Source organism: Dermacentor variabilis, chromosome 2, assembly GCF_050947875.1.
Source record: "Dermacentor variabilis isolate Ectoservices chromosome 2, ASM5094787v1, whole genome shotgun sequence".
NCBI classification, from domain to species: Eukaryota; Metazoa; Arthropoda; class Arachnida; order Ixodida; family Ixodidae; genus Dermacentor; species Dermacentor variabilis.
In genome coordinates, this window is record NC_134569.1 from 167,352,054 (window position 1) to 167,367,885 (window position 15,832).

General features: G+C 45.2%; 1 protein-coding gene across 1 annotated transcript in view; it reads right to left on the bottom strand.

The window, feature by feature from the left end:
- The window catches only part of LOC142571059 (uncharacterized), a 73,187-nt gene that overhangs the window by 38,077 nt on the left and 19,278 nt on the right, over window positions 1-15,832 (bottom strand). The window contains exon 4 of the mRNA XM_075679355.1: window positions 4,182-4,321. Coding sequence (XP_075535470.1) covers window positions 4,182-4,321 — 140 coding nt within the window. The remainder of the gene's footprint in view (window positions 1-4,181; window positions 4,322-15,832) is intronic.

Below are 15,832 nucleotides of genomic sequence, written 5' to 3' on the forward strand. Positions count from 1 at the left end.
AGAGAGCGAAAGAGAAAACCTTTATTTGCAATGGCATATGGTGACTGCCTTATAGGGTGGAGCCCTTAGTCCAGGCCACCATTGGCTCGCGCCACTCCGCATGCCCGCCGGATCAGCCGTTGCTGCTCTTGCAGGTGTAAGCTCATCAGCGCAGTCTCCCAGGAGGAAGGACAAGGTGAAGGAATAGGGGAGTGACCCGGAGGGTGTGGGCACTGCCAGGTGCCATGATATACTGTAGGCTTTGCTCCACAATAGAGACAGTATGAGGGATATTGTGTGGGGTGGAAGAGGTGAAGATACAAGAGGCAGGGAAATAATTAGTTTGAAGCAGTAGCCACGTGACGGCATCATCTCAGTTATGGGAATTATGTGGTGGAGGGAAATATTTCCTGCTACCTCTGTATTATTGTAGAGTTTCAGTGTATTTCAGTGGTTCTGTCGGTGCGTCGTCTGGGTTGGACAGCTCTTCCAATGGCACCCAGTTAGCAAGTTCTTGGGCTACCGCATTAGTGCGTCCATTACCTTGGAGGGAGGCGTGTCTGGATCTATGGGTATGTCCTACTCGGTAGATGCTGTTCTTCCCTGAACCACGTTGATGCCAACTTAGGTCACTGTGTATATGGCAGTAGGTGTCTTCCACTCCTAAATGAACGTCTTTGACGCCAACTTCAACACACATTGTTGCGTGTTCTTAAAAACTGCCGTCATACCCGTATTGAAAAGTGTCTACGTGCCCCCTTTTCATGGATTAGTATTCCTCAGGCGCATCACACACTTTCCAAGGGCTATGTTTGTGTCTATGCTTCTATCTAGCCGCTTTCCCGCCTACCTGAGTCACTTGGTAGTGCGGCTTCGAATGGATAGCGCATCTGGCTCGTAAGTTAAGTGAACAAGGTTTTAAACGAACCGTCCGAACAAGTTTGGTCATTGAGTATGTGACAATGAGTATATTTGTGCCGATCTTCAACGAACCTCTTTCGTGCCGACATGAATCGCAGTAATGTGGGACTGGGTAGGTGCTACTGTGTCGATGCAAATCTTTCACGCCGACTCGGAGCCCGGGGTATATGCCACTCTCTCTGTGTTGGTCTTCAGTCAATTTCTTTGAGGCGAATTTCGATTATTGCGTATGGGACAGTAAGAGTGTTCCGCTCTTCAATGAGATATTTGAATCCAGCTTCTGTAAATAGTTATGAGCCACTATGAATCTGGCGCTCTACAATGAAGAAAAAGATAGCTTAAAGTTCTCCTATGCCGAAGGAAATCGAACCCACATCACAAAAGTCGTTAAAGCACAGCAGCCCGACGCTTTAGCAGGCTGTGCTAGAGATGCATCGGGTATATTCTGCTTTTCAATGAACGTGATTTACGTTTATGCATTACCGAGGTGAACCATGAATGCACTGGGTATGTGCCGCTCTTCAGTGAACCTCGCAAATTTGGGCCACTGGGTATGTTCCAACGGGTGTGCGGCAAACGAGGGAACCATTCTCCGCGCTCTCAGACAGTGGTGCTCCACGCTTCGCGTCTTAGAGGTCGAGCGCGGACTTCGCGGCGGTGCACTAGATGGTGCAGTGTGTCCAGAAAGAAGCACGAGAGGTTTCTGGTTGGTCCGGTTGCCGCATGCCGCCTTTGTAAGTGTTCGCACGCTCCAGAGCGCAATGCATTTCGGAGGTCACGCACAGGCTTCGTAGCGGCGGTACTTGATGGCACCGAGTGTTGTTAACACGTAAACACTTTTCAATACGTCTACTGGAATTGGAATACATCATGTCTCATCATCATGCATCATCGACACAACAGGATGAATTGGAATGCATCATCCGCGCCTGTCTTGTGTGTTCCTTCTTTGTCCCTTGTTTTTGTGCGGTTACATGATGCATTCCAATAACGACCACCAACTAGCCCGCTTATCCCTGTTAAACCTGTTCAATACGTCTACGACGGCCATTTTTAAGAATACGTCACAATGTGTGTTGAAGTTGGCGTCAAAGACGTTCATTGCAGTGCGAAATACACCTGCTGCCATATACACAGTGACCTAACTTGGCAGGAAATTCCGCTGTAGTACACGCCTCACACATAACTAATTTCAATGTTGGCAATACGTTACGTCGCTATATTGATTCAATGCCAAACGTAGTGCCGTGAACGGTCATCGTGAAACGGGTTCTGGGCAATTGCTTTCTTTTCTTTGTTTTAGTTCCATCATACTACTTTAAGTTGCTTGGAGCACATAGGGCCAATCAACATGTACAAGAGCAGTGTAATACCTGAAGAGGCGCGCATTACTTACACTCCGGAGTACAATATCCAGTGAGCTAATTAATATTTCTTCAATAAGTTTTTTGCTGCTCGCCTTATTGCACGTGGCGCAATTGCTACGCTAAAGAGCCGAGCAGTAGAGCAGACTTATGTTTGCAGCAAAAATTTTAAACCACATTCGTGATGTCCCTCTGAAAATGTGCTAAAAATAGATTGATATTAAGGTTACCAGTTTATTTAAAGTTTGCGTCTTGTGTGCAGTCTGGCACGATATTACCAGAAACTAATAAAATTTTGCAATGCAGTAGTGTCACTAGTTTGTGAATTTCTGTTAAGCGGTCATATATTTATTACTGCAGAGTATCACTTTTTAAATTGCGGAGCGAAATCTCTAGCAAAATATTAAGCAGTAATATGTTGGTCTTGATTTTTTTCATTTAATAAATTTGGAGAATTTTGGAGAAATTGACATGAGAATGCGCAAGCTGTGAAACAATTCATTTGTGACAGATCATTGTGTTATTAGACATGGGCTTAAATAAAGAAAAGCACAGTGGTATGTTATATTATAGCACGTGTATCAGGTATCCCGGTGTTGACTTTACAATTGCTAGGCAGCACAAAGGCGCTTGCCATTTCAGGAATCGACAAACGTTTGTGCTCAGGCGCGTGAAAGAGCGGGTGCTAGGCAGAAATATGGTGTTTTCGATCCTTGAATATCTGACTTTTCCTACGTACCACGGAGGACAAGTTTCTTTTCTCGTTTTGTATGCGTTTGTCCTGAAGCGTGCCGGCATTACGGAGTGGTGTCGCGCGCTGGCCATGCCTATGCGCCAGTTTGTTTAGGCTCCGACGCTGGCTGCCGGCGCGGTGAACCAGGTGAAGCAGTGGCCACTGACGCACCATTTGATGTTGCCTCTGACTAAAGCTACGTCGCACGTTCGCGAATCCCAGAAGGTAAAGACACGTCGGACACACCTTCTCGCGCCTGCGCTGCTCGTCCTGAGTGAGTCATGCCTGATTACACCTTTCTCGCGCCTTACACCACTCTACCTTGAAAATAACATCACTGATTTTCCCGGAGGAGCAGTAAGGGTCGCAGGAGAGACCGGCGCTACTCTCCTGGAGCAGAACCTTTGCTGGTGCCAGGCTAAAGAAAGGTTGGACATACCTGCTTTTCTGCCGTTTCGCTTGCTCTGCGGATTCTCGCTACTGATTTTTGCTCATCTTTTTGCAGGAGATCTTTTATGTCACTTAAAGTGGACCATTAAATGCTTTTGAAAAGTCACAGAGAGCAGTATACGAAAAGCCTGCCCCGAGCGCACATAGTGCTCCAGGAGAGCAGGGCCGCTTTCTACTACGGCCCTCTACTGCTCACCCTGGAAAATCAGTGATAGTATTTTGAAAGTAGGGTGCCGTAAGCCATGAGAAAGGTATAATCTGGCATGACTGACTCATCACGAGCACCTCAGGTGCGAGAGAGACGGTCCGAGGTGCATTTATCTTCCGGGTTTCAAGTTCCTCCCGCGTGTCTTTCGACACAACGATCACCAAATGGGGCATCATTGCCCACTGCTGCTCCTGGTTCACCGAACCGGCAGCCAGCTTTGGAGCCTAAACAAACTCAACCTCACTGAGCGATGCCGGAACGCGTACAGAAAAAACGGATACAAAATGACCAAAAAATGACCGCAGTGCTTAGGAAAAGTCACATATTCAAGTAGTAAAAGCCCCCATATTTTATCTCCCGCACTCGCTCTTACTCGCGCCTTCGTACAAACGTCAGGCGATTCCTCAAATGCCTGTCTCATGACATGCCCCACTGTCTGCCTGCATGCCGCTGTCCGCCTAGCAATTGTAAAGTCACATCCCGGTGTACTTGACAACCTGATCTTCAGGATGCAACATGGACTTACTTTTGGACAGATTGAAGGTACTGTTCCCGCAGGCGTCTCGGCGGATTGTAGCATATTGCGTCTGTATGGCTTTTAGAGATGGATCTGAGTCGATGCAACTAGCTAGGTCCTCTTCGCAGCGTTCCACAGCGTCACTTTCTCTAAATATTGGATATAATAGGTGTGTTTTGTAACTGATATATCCGAATGAATAATTGTCTATAGCACTATAGATGTCTAGTCTGATGTACGCATACGTTGTTGCAGTGGCATTTAACTAATGGTTTATTACTTCATCTCAAATCCTCGTGCTATATCAACGAAAACCTTTTGGTAAAAACATAGAGTTTAAATTTCTATCCCAGAAGTCTAGAGTGATGTGTAAAAGGCAATATCCTCAAACTTGACTGAATATGTCCCTGAAGCTCCCAGTTTTGATATCAAAAGGCTGATTGTGCAACGCGTGTATAATTATCCGCAGTATCATTTAGATAGCTGTAGTGAGAATTTGAGCCACTGATGCAGTAATGTGATTGTTTTCCACTTCACTAATTAGTTCCACAACGGCCACTACTCTGAGGAACAGCGAAACTGAAGCAACCAAAAACAATTGTATTTATTTACGCGTACAAACAGCACTGTTCAATCCACCCTAACGGCATGCGTCGAGCCAAGAGCGGGCCTACATTCTCAATGAAGTCTCAGATAACACCTTGCATGTAGCCGTCACTTCATATCAGCAAAAAAAAATTCTCATATAGGCGGCCCTTAAACGCGGCGTTAATCGTGACCGAGGGCTAAGCGGCCTCATGGGCCGCTTAACCTGTCAGAATCACTGTAAAAAATGGCACCAAAAAGTTTATCACAGCATATCACAATTCTCGTTCTTCTCTCCCCTCCCACACGCGTCGCTATCATCGGACCTGCTCCTTTCTCCCCGACACATTCATAGCAACTTCCACGGCCACCATCGCCTTACCCTTGCTGTAATCTCCTCTCCTCAGTTTTATCAGCGCGGCAGTGCACGAAGCAACACCACCAAGAACAAGTAGCAAATGAGCGAGAAAAATATGCATGCGTTACAACATGATCCGAGAGAGAGAAAATAAATGAACTTGTGCAGGGAATCGGTAAGGTGGAGTGAATGCAGCAAAAAACAGCATTCATGCCTGATGCACTCGGTTGCGCTTTGTTGTTGATGATGATGAATGTGGTGTTTTGTGGCGCAAGGGCCAAATGTGGCCAAAGAGCGCCAGGCCGGTGGTAATGCGTTCGCAACGGAGCTATGAATAACGAAGGGCATATGTTACGGTGGCTGTAAAGGGGCCTAAAAACAGTCGCTCTAAAGTGCTTAAAACCTATACAAGACAAAACTATGCCGATGGTTAATGGGCTGTACAATGGACACGAAATACAAATTTTGAAATAATGATGATTTAGTGAAATATCTCACAGATATACTTTTTGCAATAAGCACTACTGCCTAAACAGAGTCCTTGGGATGCAAAGGCCTGTAGGCATGTGTTATGCGACACTACCATCATAGCGGCTTCCTCTAGAAAGGGGATGTGCTATGAATTCCTGGGGCTAAAAACTTGCAAGTCCACATAGTTCAAGAAACCCAGAACTGCTTTGGTGTCAAAGAACGGTTCTTCACCAAGAAACATTGCTGGATGGAGAGGGGTGTGCTGGCGATATACAAGGGGAAAAGGTCCTTTCTCTCAGCTTCGGCTTCCCGACACTCCAGGAGGACGTGGAGAACGGTCAGCCTCTCACCACATCTACCACACGTTGGAGGCTCATTTCCGCTCAGTAAAAAATTGTGGGTGTTGTAGGTGTGTCCTATCCTAAGTCGACAGAACAGGACATCAGTTCGTCGTGTTTTCGGGGGCCAGAAACCTAATTTTGGCTCAGTCAAGTGAAGCTCATTCGTAGTTTCCACGTCCCATAAGCGTTGCCAGTGGCTTCGCAGATTCTTCCATAAGATAGGCTTCAGATCTGTGACAGGGACAGCAGCCGTAGGAATAATAGCTTGCGAGGTGATTGGTGTAGCCATTTCGTCCGCTAGTACATTCCCCTTTATGCCTCTATGGCGTAGTGATAGGTCTGTAACTACTAGGCAAGGACGGGTCCTTACCTTGTTTGAGTATAGGTATTATTATAGCTTATTTCCAAGAAGATGGAATATATCCAGCCGCCCACATGACATTATAAAGTGAGAGGAGTGTTTTCTGTGTTTCAGGGTGGAGGGACTTGATCATTTGATATATGATACGGTCACCACCTGGCGCTGAGCTGTTGCAACATGCAAGAGAAGTTTGAAGCTCAGCTAAACTGAACGGGCGGTTGTAATCTTCATAATGGCCACATTTCCTATCAAGGCGCTGTCGCTCTGCACGTTCTTTGAACTTGAGGAATGATCGCGTATAATGAGATGCACTGGAGATATAGGCAAAGTGTTCACCCAGACAGTCTGCCTGGTCTTCCAGGCCATCTCCTTGGGTACTTAATAAGGGCAGGGGGTTTGTCTCCCGGCCTTTTAGTTTATTTACCCTATTCCACACCTTTGCCTCATCTTTGTACGAATTTATCCGAGATATGTAACGCTCCCAGCTCTCTCTCATTGCACGTCGACGTGTTCTCCTGCCTTGTGATTTGACGTGTTTAAAATAATAAGAGTTTCAGCTGTTGAACAATTGCGAAGCAATCCCAAAGTTTTGTTTTGATTTTTGCGGGCTTTTCGACATTCGTCATTCCAGCTTGGGACGCGACGGTTCTTTGCCAGTCCGTTAAATTGTTTCTTGGATTTCGTTGCAGCGTCAAAAATAAAACCAGTTAGGTATGCCACAGCATCGTCTATATTAAAATCAGAAATGTCATCCTCGCGTAAATATGTGAGTTCTCATACAGTTCCCGGTCTGCTGATTCGAGGTTCCATCGAGCGAAATGGGGCGTGCATGTATCCGGTTTGTTAGATTTAACGTAATTGGGAAGTGGTCACCCCCATATGGGTTCTTCAGAACAGACCTCTGCAGGTACGGAAATAATGAGCTCGAAGCTATGCTCAAGTCTATGGACGAGTATGTTTTATGTGTAACATAGTAGTACGTTGGTTCCTTTTTGTTCAATAAACATGCACCTGAAAAAAACAGAAAATTTTCTATCAGGCGCCCACGCGCATCGGAACGCGTGTCACCCCACAGGGGGTTACGTGCATTTAGATCACCAACGACTATATATGGCGGAGGAAGTTCATCGATGTAGCATTCGGACTCTGTTTTAGTAAGTTGACAAGAAGGGGAGACGTACATCGAACTAACCATGATTAGCTTACCAAATAGCACAGCTCGTACTGCAACTGCTTCGAGGGGGGTCCGGAGATTTATTTGCTGACATGCTACGCCCTTATCGACTATTATGGCTACACCCCCTGACGAGGTGAGTGCATCATCACGGTCTTTGGGGAAAATGGCATATTGTCTTAGAAAGTTGGTGTGTGATAATTTCAGGTCTGTCTGTTGAACACACAGCAACTTGGGATTGCGTTTATGTAGGAGTTCTCTAATGTCGTCGAAATTATGGAGAAGTCCTCTCACATTCCATTGTAGTATTTGTGTATCCATTATGCTATATGTGTTGGTGCTGTGCGTTGAAGAGAAGAGGATTAGCTCACGGGCCTTTTTCAGGCGCAGTGACGGGAGTTTTGTCTCTTTTGGAGCGATCGAGAGTCCCTCGCCGCTCCTTAGGCGCTAGTGGCGCCGTCTTGCTGGTGGTTGCGTCCATCGTCTCTTGCGAGGCGCTGGACACGCGCTCTTCTGAGCGCTTTCTTTGGCGATAAGGCCTCGGTACGTTGGACGAGGCCTTCACCTGCCCTGAGGCCCGAGGTCACCTGCCCGGAGGCAGATGGCCCCGTGTGCTGGGTTGGCGTAGCAGCGCTAGCTGCAGCCGCCGGGGGGGGGGTGTCACTACGGCCTCACTGGGTGTGAGACGGTCAGCCGCCGGAGACCGTTGTGGCGCTGCCCCCTGACACGCCACTTCGGCGAAGGTGTTCTTTGGCAGGAAGGATACTGGCCTGTGTGCTTCCTTGAAACTTATATTTTCCTTTGCTTTGAACGTTACAATCTCTTTCTCTTTTTTCCAAGATGGGCATGACCGCGAGTACGCGGCGTGCTCTCCATCACAGTTCACACAGTGGAGAGTGTTGTCACACGATTCAGCGGAGTGCTCATTAGCACTGCATTTTGCACAAGTTTGGCGGCCGCGGCAGTTCGATGAGCTGTGGCCAAATCGCTGGCATTCAAAACATCTGAGAGGGTTTGGGACATATGGTCTGACCCGGAGCTTTACATAACCTGTCTCAATACTCTCAGGGCGCCCACTTGAACCAAACGTAAGAATTAGATGTTTTGTTTTAACCTCTTTTCCATCGCGCCTTAGCAGAATTCGCTTAACATTGATTACGTTTTGATCACTCGAGTCTTCTAATAGTTCAACGTCCGTAAGCTCCATCAGGTCATCATCCGAAACTACACCACGGGTGGTGTTGATCGTGCGGTGCGGAGTCACTCTCACTGGGACATCTCCAAATGATACAAGGTTAGGCAGTTTCTCGTGTTGCTTTTTGTCGCGGAGCTCCAAAATGAGATCACCGCTAGCCATCTTTGATGCTTTATAGCCTGGTCCAAATACCTGAGTTACGGTTCTCGAAACAACAAAAGGTGAGATTGTTCGTGCTTGTTTTCCTTGTTTTTCAGAATGGATTACATGAAATCGCGGGAAAGTTTCTTTTTGGCGTCCAAAAAATTCCAAGATTTCTTCGGTGCGCCCCCTTCTCAGGGAGCGATCAGATAGTGGAGGGAAAGAACTGGCCATAAGTGGGAGTGTATTTACCGGCTGTAGCGCCAGTCACCCACCATGGAGCCCAATAAGGGGATGCTGCAGGGCTTGTAAAACAGGGCCTACAAGCCCCAGCTGTACGCTACCACTATAACCAAATATGACATAACCCAGGTTGGCTACTCACACAAGGTTAACCCTTGCTGCCAGGAAGATCGGAAGAAATTAAGAAATGAGAAGGAGACAGGAAACATGAAAAGTGAGAGAAAGACGAAGGCTAGAGGGAGAGAGAGACAGGAAAAGGCAACTACCGATTTCCCCCGGGTGGGTCAGTTCGAGGGTGCCGTCTATGTGAAGCAGAGGACAAAGGGGTGTGTTGCCTCCGCCGAGGGGCCTTAAAGGTCCAAACACCCAGCATCAGCTCAACCCCCAGGATCCCCTTTCCCCAGACACGGCTAAGCCGCGCACGACTACACGCGGGAGGGTCCAAACCTCATGTGCTCGGGTACGTGGTGTCGCAGCACACCAAACGCCTGCTGACGCAGACGCCCCTGCGGGGTGCGCATTGTTGTGTTCGCACGTTCTTTTCATACCGTGTCATGGCATTTTCTGAAAGGCAGATATTTTGAATAGATCCTTTTAAAGTTTTAACGGACAGATGGAATATACGCAACAACTACTTGTAACACGAAAGGGAATAATGTAGCTAGGCAGGTTATTAAATGGAATAGGGTACTTGCTGCCATTAGGCTCGATTTACTCTTCATCAAGGCTAAGGAATAAGTGGTATATGCTAATTGTTAAAAATATATAGTTGCAAGTTTTGTACCACCTTGGCTGAATACGATGGCCATTTTAAGGCTTAGTGCTGAGTGTGCTCTGAGGGGCACGGTATTACGCTCAACTCAAGTACATACGTGCTTGGACAAAGCGAATCTATACGCGAAGGGAATCTATACGTTGTTTGAGAAAGCCAAAAAGGGAGCCCCGTATGGGAAACCATGTATGGGAAGTAGTCTCACGACTACAAACCTGAGCCAATATGGCGGACAGGCGTAAGAATAGGAAGGAAGATACAATAACCTTAGCCCAACAGAACTGTCGAGGTATAACGGACAAAATAGGGAAATTACAGCAAGACACAGATAATGCGGAAAACGAACCGGATATCCTTGCATTACAAGAAACCAACTCGCGATCCATACTGGGGTATATCAGATACAACGATCCCAATGAGAAAAACATAGCGGTCCTAGTCCGAAGCAACATAGCTGCGACGCAGCACATGACCAGCCAGAGAGGGTGTGAACGCGTTCTCTTGGAAACTCACAACAGAGGCATAGGAAGCAAAAGCTACATATTCATACTCAGCGCATACTGTTGGCCCTCCAAGAAGGACCAGGACATAGATGGCACATTACTCGCCAGCAAGGAAGAGTCGGGCAGCCGACACCTATTGATATTAGGAGATTGCAATGCGCCTCCCTCAATATAGGGCTACAAAGTTTGCTCCAAGAGAGCCAGGGTGTTGGCTACCTTTTATCCTCAATGGCAGATACTAACTAGAATGAGGTATGTAATGCAGCAAACCCACACAATGCATATATTTTCATTGCAAAATTACAAGGAATTACAACACTGCATGGCCACTGATCACCTTAGGAGGCATAAAAACACAAGAAGAGAATGCGTCACTGCGCATTATATAAGCATGTAAAATAAAAAAAAATTCTTTTCATACTGTTTAAAAAATACATGCAAATAATTGAGATGCAAATTTAGATGCGTATAATGAATTGCGCCATAAATTAATTTCATATGTAAAAAATTAAGGTCATTCCGCCCTGCGAAGGTGAATGACCAGCGGAGCTGTACACGTCGTGGTAAAAAAACTTGTCGTAAAGACTTTACCGGATCACTCATTGTCACTTAGTAACGACGCTAAGAATGACCTTGTGGTCGCTATACTCCGAACGGCGGACACATTCTTTGATAATTCATTATCAAAGAATGTGTCCCCATATCATTAACGTCACCTTGCTGCAAACTTTTAAAGCGCATAATCACAACTCGCATTAATGAATTCTTAGATGAACACTTCCTACTAACAAGTGCTCAACATGGCTTCAGAATAGGTTGCTCCACTACCGCACAATTAGGAATAATAATTGATTCAATTGCCAAAGCTTTGGATGCCAACGGTCAAACTGATGTAGTGTTTTTAGACTTCAGTAACGCCGTCTATATGGTAATTCACAAAAACTTCATTCCAAAATTAAGGAAGATTAACCTTCTGAACATCATAATTATCTGGACTAGACTATCTGGATAATCGCCAACAGTATGTTTCAGTTGACGATCAAAAGTCGGGATATCTACCAATCACTTCAGGTGTTTCCCAGGGCAGTCTCCTGGGTCCATTGCTCTTTCTTTTACATATTAATGACATTGTTACCGTTGTCAAACCTGGAACACGAATAAGGCTGTTTGCAGATGTCTGCGTTGTATTTCGTACTATTAAGTCCGTGGATGGTCAGAAGGAACTCAACTCTAGCTTGAACAATATATTCTTCTGGTGCGAAGAATGGGGCATGGCGGCAAACATGTAGATAAAACTGTCTTTCTTCGCATAACGCATAAAGGGAATCCCCTGGATCGAGTACGCGTATCAAATGGGATCTGTCCCATTAAAGCAAGTTGAGAGTTACAAGTACCTTGGCGTAACGTTCTCTAATAATTTTTCTTGGGACCTCCACATTGACAACACATGTTCTCCTGCCTTTCGGAAGCTAACTTGTCTTCGACACAAACTAAGAAATGCCCCCTCAAACGCTAAGGTACTCACTTACCTAACCTATATCCGGCCAAAACTTGAATATGCTTGCGTTGCATGGGATCCCTATACTAAAGTCAATGTTAACAAACTTGAGAGAATACACAGCAAATCTGTTCGTTTAATTTATTCCAAGTTCAAAATTTCGGATTCGCCGTCAGAGTTGATGTTGGCTAACGACATTCCTTCGCTTGAGCAAAGAAGACGGAAACACAGGCTAGATTTTTTACATAATCTATTTAATCACAAATTAGCTCTGGACCCTTCACTATATGTAAGTCATCTCTCCACGAGGTATACACGACACCATCGTCCGGATACACTGACGCCTATCTATGCTAGGACAGACAGCTTATAAGATCTCCTTCTTTCTTAGGACTATTTCTGAGTGAAATCAGCAGGCCGACCCTTACAGCATGTTACTGTGTTTTATGTACGTTCTTATTGTCTTTTTAATTTGCATAGAATGTGTTGTCCTTGCTGTTGAATGAGCAAGGCAAGTACTCGACTCTCAAACTCCCTTGCCTTTTTCTAAATCGTTCTGTTTGCACCATGGATTGATTAAGGTATCGTGTATTGATCTTTTCACGAAGTGTTTCTGTGAGCAATATATCATTGTAAAGTCTATATATATTATGAATGTATACGAACACATCTTGTATATGTCTTGTAGTCAATGTCTGCCCGTCTTGCAAGGACCACAATGTGGTCTGCAATATGTATTAAATAAATAAGTAAATAAATAAATAAATAATGCCTAATCGATTTATGTACGCTGCTGGGTGGTCGGTTGGGCCGGATCGATGTGGCTTCGAAAGCGAGATGTCTCCAGCACGAAACGCGTAAACCAGTCCCTCTTCGGTCCCGACACATCCCCGCTGAAATCACCGACACCGACCACAGTGGTAGTGTCATCGCAACTAAACCACGCGGTATAGCCATGAACATATCGACATCGCAGGGAAATGCACTCGGCGATATATACACGGTAGGTACCACGATCCCGTGCTCCCTGCGGTACGACGCACACGTCACCACACGCATCAGCGTCTTCATCCTGAGAGTCCAGGATCTACGTTCGCATGCGTGTTTTCTCCCTTGCGTATGAAGCAGTGCCACACGCGCGCCACTCCACAGGCCTGCCACACACGATTCCGCTGTACTTGTCCACCTGATACAACTCATCCGGCCACGTTTCCAATAGGCGCACAACACAGGTATCTCGCTGAGATCGGCATCGTGCGTGAGATGGATACCGTGATGGCCGAGGGAACGAATATTCACCTCCACGAGTGCGAGCGAATGTGGCTCTCGAAGCATAGAGAGACGCCTCTCTCACAGTCGGCAAGTGATCTTATTCACAGAAGACGCGCATGGCGTGGTTGTCACTCATGACAGGGCTATTGGCCATTGCATTTTTTTCCTTGCTTACGGGGGTATGATTGCTTACCTGGGTATTTGCCATTGATGATGATAGTTTTTGTGCGTGGACACGTGAATTCTATGGTATCCTAGCCATATACAGCTCCGCTGTACAAAGACAAAGCCGTCCTTCTGTCAATTTAAATTATCAGTTGCGTAAAATTTTCGTTTCCTAAGGGCAGGTATTAAATATCTAATCGAACAAAAGACGACAGGCCTTATATTATATATGGATATTAATGGGGCTGTTCATAGTGGTGGCTTGCTTCAAATTGATTTCAAAACACATTTTCTAAACGCAGGAAATGACATAGACACTTAACGCTTTCATTTTTACATTTGCCTAGCTAATCCCGATTCCTTATTCCTAACGCCAATTTCAGAAGAAATTGCTGCTATTGTAGCGTCTCTTAGAAATGCGTCTTCGCCTGGAGACGACTATATTGCAGTAGCCCCTGCCAGAAAAGCTGCTGGAGGGATCCTAAGCTCACTGACATATGTTGTTAACCAGATGCCAGTTGTTGGTTTGGTCGCCCGTAAACTAAGCATAGCACCGGTGTGGTCATTTTTATAAGTGAAAAGAAATGTGACCTTAACAATTATAGACCGACGTATCTACGTTTTCCACTTTTTTCTAGGGTTACCGATATGGTTATACATAAACGTTTCCTTAGTTTCTATCCGTCAACGAATAGCATCAGTGATCAGCAATACGGCTTCCACTCGGAAAAGTCCACTAAAATCCCCTCGTTAGGTATAAAAGCACATATAATTCGCAGTCTAGAACAAATGCCTTACACAGTAGCTATATTTCAGATTTCTGCAAATAATTTTATTGCGTCAGACATAACATTTTGCTTAAAACGTTAAGGCCTTATGTGCTTCGCGGTGAAAATGAAACCTCTATACAAAGTTACTTGAGAAACAATGTACACAAAGCCTTCTTTGTACAAAGGCTTCTTGGCTTCTTTGTATACAAAGCCTTCCTGCATTGAAGGAATTGTCATCTCCATACGTATGGCCACACATACATTGGTTACAGTATATATGCGACCATGTATGAAGCTGTTATTAAATTTGTTATTGCGCAATAACGCATTTTAATATAGTCTTGCACAAAACAACGCATCCACCGTGTCTGCGTGTGCTGGTCACTTGCCTTCCGCGGCACTAAGTACATTTTCATTTGAAGTCAACATAAAGCCAGGCTTCATAGTATCGTTGATGTTAAGCCGAAAAATGTCAATTGTTTATAGCGAAAGTTGCGCAAAACGTACAGCAATATATTTTGAACAGTTTGCGCACAAAACTTATTCGCAAGCGCTTATGGAGAATATATCTAGCCAAAATTGGAGTAACCCCACTGTTCCATATGTTAATGCTCAACCATATGTGTTCCCTTTTGGGTCGCGAATATGTGTTGCGTATATCTAATTACCTAGTCAGTTGAATCAACAAGGTATTCTATTGGAAGTGCCTGAATTTCACAAGATTCCCTCACATGGTATCAAAAGAGCCGGCAAGTTTTTTTACATGGATTCGCAAGAACGCAAAAGTGCAACAATGCCGCACCAGACCTGAACGCTGTCTCTTGCTCCACTTCCTTAACCATAGCGTTTCCTTTCCAAGTTCATTTTGTGTTTTATTTACTCTCGCATTATGTTGTAACGCTCTCACATTTCCATCTCGCCTTTTCTACTTGTTCGCAGTGGTGTTGCTCCATGCACTGTGGCACTGGCAAAAAAGGGAAAGGGGAGACGACGGTGACGGCTGGGACGCGACGGTGGCTGCCGAAATGGCTATGAATGTAGTGGGCAGTAACATATTTGTATATCACGCTTTAGAGATATCTATAACTGCAATGAAAGCCATAAAGTAGAATGTGGCAATGTGTGGAGAAACGTTATATACTAGGCGAACTACAGAACGGACTCAGACCAGGCCGACTCGGAGAGGATAATACAATTTACTAACGCAGTGCATAGAGAAGACTCACTATTAACTAAATAACTCACAATATACCGTTATGGATAGCATTTCTACATATTAAGGGAGCCTACGAAAAAGTAGACACGGATTTAGGAGGTATTCGCGAGCAGGAAAGCATAGGTGACAATTTTGTGGAGATGCTGAGGGACATATAATTAGACAACCGAGTACAACTACTATGGCAAGGCCGGAAATGCAATGATATGGTGGAAATTCATAAAGGACTGAAGCAAGGGTGTCCTCTGCCTGTAGTTTTGTTCACGCTTTTTGTTAAGGGCATGGAAAGACGATAGGAAAACAGTGAATTAGGGTTTTATTTATCTTATCTTTCTAAATGGAGCAAATCGTACAACAGATCTCTTTCCTGATATATGCCGACGCCATAATGCTACCAGCGCAACAAATGAAATGTAGAAATACTTGTAAATATGTATCAAAACGCAGCGACAAACCTAGGCCTTAAGTTCAGCACAGACAAATGTGGAATTATGATGTTTAATAGAGGGACGAGCAATTACGTGCTATCCATTCAACATGAAGTACCACCTATAGTCAAACAATATAATTATCTGGGAATGTACATAAACGAAGG